Raw genomic sequence first — 7,390 nt, 5'->3', positions numbered from 1 at the left:
AGGTAGCCAGGCTCTGCGGAGCGGGGTGCCAGCTCCACGCCTGTGGAACCATCTGTGGGGAGGGCAGGGTACAGGATCTCAGGTGTGTTGTCGTTCTGGTCCAGCACAAACAGGCTCAGTGACACGTTGCTGCTGAGTGGAGGGTCCCCACTGTCACTGGCTGTCACCAGTAACTGCAGGTCTCTCACCTGCTCATAGTCAAAGGAGCGCAGCGCATACAGGATTCCAGTGTCAGAGTTGATGGATACATAGGTGGAGAGAGGAACCCCCTGAAGTGTATCCTCAGTCAGCGCATAAGTGATGTGTGCATTCTCAATGCTGTCAGGGTCCTGGGCAGTCACACAGAAGATGGAGGCTCCCCTCGGGTTGTTTTCAGCAATGTAAGCAGAGTAGGAGGCCTGTGTGAAGGCAGGTGAATTGTCATTGATGTCTGCCACATGCAGGCTGATATGAGTGTCTGTGGAAAGTGGTGGACTTCCCTGATCTGTGGCTCTCAGTGTGATGTTATATTCAGACCTTTGTTCACGATCCAGGGATCTTGCTGTCACTAAGCGGTAATATTGGCCTATTGATTTTTCTAAAGTAAATGGCATATTTCCCAAGACAAAAATGGTTACTTGCCCATTTTGTCCAGAATCCCGATCGTGTACATTTATAAGGGCAACTTCTCTTCCAGTAATAGTCTCTTCTGGAATCGATCCTGTGACAGAAGTGATTGTAACTTCTGGGGCATTGTCATTCACATCCAAAACTGTAACTAGGACCTTAGCTCTTGCAAGGAGACCTGGACCATCTTGTGCTTCAATTTTAATTTCATAAAACACAGCATCCTCGTAATCCAGACTTTTTAATATTGATATATCACCAGTGACTGGGTTGAGATCGAAAATCTGAGCAATCTTCCCAGGCATTTTATCTAATACATAGGACACTTGAGCATTGAATCCCTCATCTGGGTCTGTGGCATTCACTGTGAGCAGCCTTGTGCCCACCGGCAAGTTCTCCTGAACACTAACTCTATACTCAGGCTGAGTAAATACTGGTGGATTGTCATTTGCATCCAGAACTATCACTTGGATGCGCAAGTTGCCAGAGCGGACAGGGTCGCCCCCATCTGAGGCGATGAGGACCAGCTGGTGAACATCTTTTTCCTCCCTGTCCAGAGCCTGTTCCAGCAGTAGCTCTGGATACTTAGTCCCATCCGAGATGCTCTTCACCGCCAGGGAGAAGAAGTCATCATTGCTGAGCTGGTAGTTCTGCAGAGAGTTCATGCCCACATCCGGGTCAAAGGCAGTCTTAAGTGGAAATCGGGTACCCGGAGCTGTTAGTTCTCCGATTTTTACTTCTAATTCCTCTGTTAGAAAATTAGGAGCATTATCATTAATGTCTTTAATTTCTACTTCTACTTCTAAAATCTTCAATTTGTCTTCAACCAGGATGTTAAGGTTCACCAGGCACCGCGCGCTCTGAGCGCACAGCTCCTCCCGGTCTACCCTTCCCGCGGTGACCAAGCTGCCGCTTCTCAGGTTCAGAGCAAAAAGCTGCGTCCTACCTCTGGAGACGATGCGGACTCCGCGCTCCGCCAGCTCGCGGGGCTCCAGCCCCAGATCCTTAGAGATGTTGCCCACGAAAGAGCCTTTGGCCACCTCCTCCAGAACCGAGTAGCGAATCTGCCCGAAACCGGCGTTGCACAGCATTCCCAGCAGCGCGCACAGCAGGAATCTCGGGATCTTGGTCATTGCCTATACGGTGAATTATTTTCTCTGAGTTCAGTTCCAATTTTCCACAACGACCTTCAGTCTTACGTTCTCAGGCAATTCATGGCTCATCCAGCTGGTTGACGGACAGGATGAATCCGATCTTCTGCGTCTGATTTGCTGGATCTTTTCTTTTTAGGAATAAGGAAATGGTGGACTGGTTTTCCTTCTGGAGTGGTCAACAGCGACGCTCAGAGGTCTAACCGTTTACTGCACCTCCTCAGGCAAAGGCAAGTGAGCTGTTTTTAAACTTCCTAATACCTGAAGTCATTGTATCAGAAGTACTGTTTATGTTTATTTCACGTGATTGAATTGCTATATGTTAAAATATATGACTTGAAGTTATTTTCCTGGGGAAGCCGTGCATTACCTTTCATGCCACCAATATTGCTTCAAACTTGCTTTAGTTGCTGTTTTGAAATGTTCAAAGTTTGAACAAAATGGGAATTATCAGCTACCGTTATAGGTTTACCTCTAAAAGTTTGTCCTTAATAGCCTAACATCTTAGTTTAAGTATTTATTACTTAATCCATTAATTAAGCGCACATGTAATTGGATATCACACAATAGGTGGGGATTTACAGTAAACAATATGGGCTCACCTGCTTTCTTCACAAAATAATGTAAAAGCAAGCAAGGAATTACAGTGCCCGGAGATGACTGCCATAGTAGCAGCGCCCAGGGCAGTGGAGAGGCATCCTTGACCCAGCGGTGGATGTTAGTAAAGGCTTCTCCAAGAAACATGCACACAGTGGATCAAGCAAAAGGCCTAGGTGAAATCACAGAATTTCAAGGTACTGAAAACAGTTCATTTTGCTTACAACTAGAGTGTGAGGATGTTTTTAAAGGCCAAATTTGAAACTAATGGAGATAAACCTTTGTTGCTCCAGAAACCCTTTTCCCATACTAATTTTCCCCTATAATCACAAAAAACAAAAATACAATGTCATTTTAATCATGACACATAGAACATTTATTCTTATGATGTTACCATACATGCTAAAATGTATTGTTTTTACCTTTTTGGTTCACACTTTGATTATCCCACAGAGAATTATGTAATAATAATAAACACAGTGGAATGCCCACCTCAGTTTCCCTTAAAAGTGATAAAGGCTCACAGGACCTTGAAAGTTGACAGTACTATGAAATACTTGACTCAGTTATACATAGTTGTTTCCAAAACAAATGAAAGTGATCCCATTACTAGGGTATTAATATAATCATTGTCCTCATTTTAAACATATAATTAACATAGTAAATAAACCAACACTGGAAGAAAAATGAAGAAGAAAAACTGCGGTTGTGACAGGACTAAGGGAGTAGAAACATTTTTATACAAAGAACATGCATAAGGAGAGCTTTGGGGGCAACTATTTGATATGACCTCTGAGTCCTTTGATGGTACATAATATTTTTAGACATTAAAAAGGCAATATGGGGGCCCTCCCTGGTGTTGCCGAGGGTTAGGACACACCACTGCCAGCCACAGCAGCTTCAGTGCGAGTTCAATCCGCAGCCCCAGAGGTGACCCACATGGTGTGGCAGACCTCTCCTCTATCACCCACTGCTCCCCTCAGCTGTGTACTTTGTCAATTTGCTTTTTCCACTCCCCACTCTGACTCTGGTGAATCTCACTGCCCCTGCACCTCTGGTCTGTAGCCCTTATGCATAAATAAATAAATCTTAAAAGAAAAAAAAAAAGGCAATATGGGGCCCTCCCTGGTGGCTCAAGGGGTTAAAGCACAGCACTATGAAGCTATCACAGTCTCTGCAGTCTGAGTGTGATCCCTGGCCAGGGAGGTGGCTGACATGGCATCACAGACCTCTCCTGACCTGCCCGCTGCTTCCCTCATCAGTGTATTTTGGTACATCTGCCTGTTCTGCTCCCCACTCTGTCTCTGGTGACTCTTCTCACCCCAACCCCCACACCTCTGGCCTGTACCCCAATTCTGTATGCATAAATAAATATTTTTTTTAAAAAAGGCAGCATGGTTTCCAGATGTGAGAAAAGCAAAAACTGACAGTCAAGAGAAGCAGTTTTATTATTATACTACTCATGTATTATAGTGTAAATAAATGTTAATTTGATCCTTACTGAAAGAAGCACAGAGGTACTTTAGACACTAATAAAATTTTTAACTAAGTAGAAATATCATGACATACCTTTCTGGAACATGGTGAAGCATATATATTTCTAAATTTATATCCTAATAGGAAAAGTCATGCCAATAAAATAACATGAAGGACTTTACTTCCAAACTGAAGAAAAAGCATTAAGACTGAGAAGGAGCTAGCTATTTAGTGTTTCAAAGTCTAATATAATGCATAAAACAAAGCATAAATGCTTTAAATTTTAAAGGAGGAAGACGTTGGTAAACACAAAATTCAACCTTTAAGTTTTGAAGAAAGATTTGTTGATGCAAGTAGATGAGATGAGTTGCCCAGGAATTGGGAAAGAAAGAATAAGAAGCCAAATTTTCCAGTTGTTAAATACAGTGCTCTTTTGATAACCTAAATATCATCTTAGCTGGCAAAAATCCTAATTTATACTAATTACAAGACTTAGCTCTTCTTCCCCCTTATGGGGTACAAACACTTAGAACTTCCAAGAAATAATTCACCAGGAGTCGTGCCCTCAATATTGAATATACACACAGGAAATATGAGAAGTAAGAGAGGTAAGGTAAACAATGGAGGCAACTAAGTATCAAATACATTCATTTATTTTAGCAAATTAGCTGATAAGCATATTGAATTTTTATTTTAGCAAATTAGCTCATGAGTATATTGAGTTTAAAGAGAATTTACCTGAGAAAATGTTTCCTCTCCTTTATCTTCAAGTAGAGATTGAGGTTCTGATAGAAAATCCCTTTTCTCACAGCTCTCCTGGCTGATGAGCGTGTCTGCATAATTGGGTTGTGGAAAGATAAGATGACTCTTCCTTGAGTCTGCAGTGAGGGAGACCTCATGCGAGTAGGTCTGCAGGAAAGCCCGCACCCCGTCCACGCCCACAAAGTGCGAGGCAGGGAGATCTGCCAACCCGCCTCCTGAAGCCTGGAGCAGGCGTGACATGTGCCAGCGCCGCAGCCTGAGCGCCATGAGCACGATGACAAAGGCCAGGAAGACGCAGGAGACCACGGCCACCGCCACCACCAGGTACAAGGTCAGGTCGGAATCCTCAGAGTCGGCGGGGGTGCTGATGCTGCCCAGGTCAGCCAGGACGTCTGGGATGCTGTCGGCCACGGCCACGGTGAGCGTGACCGTGGCCGAGAGTGGGGGCTGGCCGTGGTCCTGCACCACCACCACCAGGCTCTGCTTGAGCGCATCTCTGTCCAGCAGGGCGCGCGCAGTGCGCACCTCACCCGTGTGCAGCCCCACTGAGAAGAGCCCTGGCTCGCTGGCCTTGAGCAGGCGGTAGGACAGCCAGGCGTTCTGGCCTGAGTCTCTGTCCACCGCCACCACCTTGGTCACCAGGTAGCCAGGCTCTGCGGAGCGGGGTGCCAGCTCCACACCTGTGGATCCATCTGTGGGGAGGGCAGGGTACAGGATCTCAGGTGTGTTGTCATTCTGGTCTAGCACAAACAGGCTCAGTGACACGTTGCTGCTGAGTGGAGGGTCCCCACCGTCGCTGGCTGTCACCTGTAACTGCAGTTCCCGGAATTGCTCATAGTCAAAGGAACGCAGAGCATAGAGGACTCCCGTGTCAGAGTTGATGGAGATGTAGGACGACAGCAGTGCCCCATGCAGGGTATCCTCCACCAAGTTATAAGTTATTTGGGCATTGTCGTCGCAATCGGGATCATGTGCTGTCATGGAAAAGATGGAGGAGCCTCTGAGATTGTTTTCAGGAATGTAGGTGGAGTAGGACGTCTGGAGGAAGGTGGGAGGGTTGTCGTTGATGTCTGTCACCTGTAGCAAAATGTAAGCATTTGTAGACAGAGATGGGGTCCCTCCATCTTTAGCGATCACAGTGATATTGTAAGAGGAAGACTGTTCCCTGTCCAGGGCTCTGGTTGTAACCAGTCGGTGGTAATTGTCCACTGATTTTTCTAACTTGAAAGGAAGGTCATCCAAGAGTGAACATGTGATAAATGCATTCTGTCCAGAGTCTCCATCATGCACATTAAAAAGTGCAATTACAGTTCCTGGAGGAGAATTTTCAGGCACTGAGCTACTAGCAGAGGTCATGTAGAATTCTGGAGCGTTGTCATTCACGTCCAGAACTGTGACAGTAACCTTTGCTCTGGACAGAAGGCCTGGCCCATCCTGGGCTTCAACATCAATTTCATGGTATTTGGCGTTCTCATAATCTAGACTTTTTTTAAGTGTAATTTCTCCAGAGGTCGATGTAAGCTCAAATATGTCTGAGGTTCCTTCAGGGGTTTTCTCTTGAAAATATGCCACTTGAGCGTTGTATCCCTCATCTGCATCAGTGGCGGTCACCGTGAGTATCCAGGTGCCTGCAGGCATATTCTCCGGAACACTCACACGGTACTCGGGTTGTGTAAAAATAGGCGCATTGTCATTTCCATCCAGGACTGCCACGCGGATGCGGGCGGTGCCAGATCGCAACGGGTTGCCCCCATCCAAAGCAGTAAGAACCAGATGGTGAACGGCCTCTTCCTCGCGGTCCAGCGCGCGCTCCAGCACCAACTCCGGATACATGTTCCCATCCAATCCCTTTCGCACGTCCAGGGAGAAGTGTTCATTCGGGTTAAGTTGGTATTTCTGGAGGGTGTTTGCTCCGACATCCGCATCGTGCGCACTCTTTACAGGAATACGGAATCCCGGTGTGGTTGTTTCACTGATTTTTAGTTCTAGTTCTTCTACTCCAAAGCGAGGGGCATTATCATTAACATCTGTTATTTCCACCTCCACCGAATAAATATTCAGTTTATCTTCCAGTAGGATGTTAAAATTCACCAAGCACCGCGCGCTCTGAGCGCACAGCTCCTCCCGGTCTATCCTGCCCGCGGTGACCAAGCTGCCGCTTCTGGGGTTCAAAGCAAAAAGCTGCGTCCTACCTCTGGAGACGATGCGGGCTCCGCGCTCCGCCAGTGCCGGCGGCTCCAAACCCAAGTCCTTGGCGATGGTGCCCACAAAGGAGCCTTTGTCGATCTCTTCTGGCACAGAATAGCGTAACTGCCCAGCTCCGGCCTTCCAGAGGGCCGCCCAAAGAAGGCACAGCAGGGCCAGCCTTCTACGTTGTGGCAACTTTTGTGCAGCCGCCATTTCTCTTCTGCTGCTGTCCTCTCTCCCAGGCAACTTCTAGCATTTAGTGCGGGATTCCTTAGGGTCCGAGATGACCTGGATTCACGGGACCTAGGTCACCACAGACAGATCCAGTGCGCTGCTGGGTTGAATTTTCAGTCGCTCGGAAGTGTTCCGAGCAAAATGCCCAGCCTTTTTTGTGGTGGGGAGTCGCATTGCTGGGCTGGCTGTCTGGCCGGTTTTTACTTCTTAGGTGGTCAACAGCGACGCTCAGAGGCTTAAGTAATTTCTGCATCCTCGCTTGCAATCTCACGTTATTTCTTGTTTATGTTAGCCTTGCCTCTGTCAAGTTGCCTTGAAGAATCTTACAGTTCGATAGACCTTAGAAGTAGCTCTCTCAAGGTAAGAGTCTTTTCCTC

The 7,390-nt window shown here is 46.7% G+C and overlaps 2 protein-coding genes across 2 annotated transcripts in view; both read right to left on the bottom strand.

Moving 5' to 3' along the window:
* Nucleotides 1–1,825, bottom strand: part of LOC101625491 (protocadherin Fat 4-like) — a 15,230-nt gene extending 13,405 nt beyond the window's left edge. The window contains exon 1 of the mRNA XM_012727773.1: nucleotides 8–1,825. Within this exon, the coding sequence (XP_012583227.1) occupies nucleotides 8–1,739 (1,732 nt within the window). The 5' untranslated portion in view covers nucleotides 1,740–1,825. The remainder of the gene's footprint in view (nucleotides 1–7) is intronic.
* Nucleotides 1,826–4,063: 2,238 nt separating this feature from the next.
* Nucleotides 4,064–7,123, bottom strand: LOC105853903 (protocadherin gamma-A2-like). The gene has a single exon (XM_012727749.1). It carries the CDS (start codon nucleotides 6,990–6,992, stop codon nucleotides 4,554–4,556), a length of 2,439 nt encoding a protein of 812 aa, XP_012583203.1. The 5' UTR covers nucleotides 6,993–7,123; the 3' UTR covers nucleotides 4,064–4,553.
* Nucleotides 7,124–7,390: the final 267 nt, after the last annotated feature.

This window comes from Condylura cristata, unplaced genomic scaffold (assembly GCF_000260355.1).
Source record: "Condylura cristata isolate star-nosed mole 26May11 unplaced genomic scaffold, ConCri1.0 scaffold00021, whole genome shotgun sequence".
NCBI classification, from domain to species: Eukaryota; Metazoa; Chordata; class Mammalia; order Eulipotyphla; family Talpidae; genus Condylura; species Condylura cristata.
Note: the sequence above shows the minus strand (reverse complement) of the source record. Positions and strands in the feature narration are given on the sequence as shown.

Bases quoted from the DNA above. Each gene is read 5' to 3' on its own strand.
- LOC105853903 (XM_012727749.1), bottom strand. From the start codon at position 6,992: ATGGCGGCTGCACAAAAGTTGCCACAACGTAGAAGGCTGGCCCTGCTG.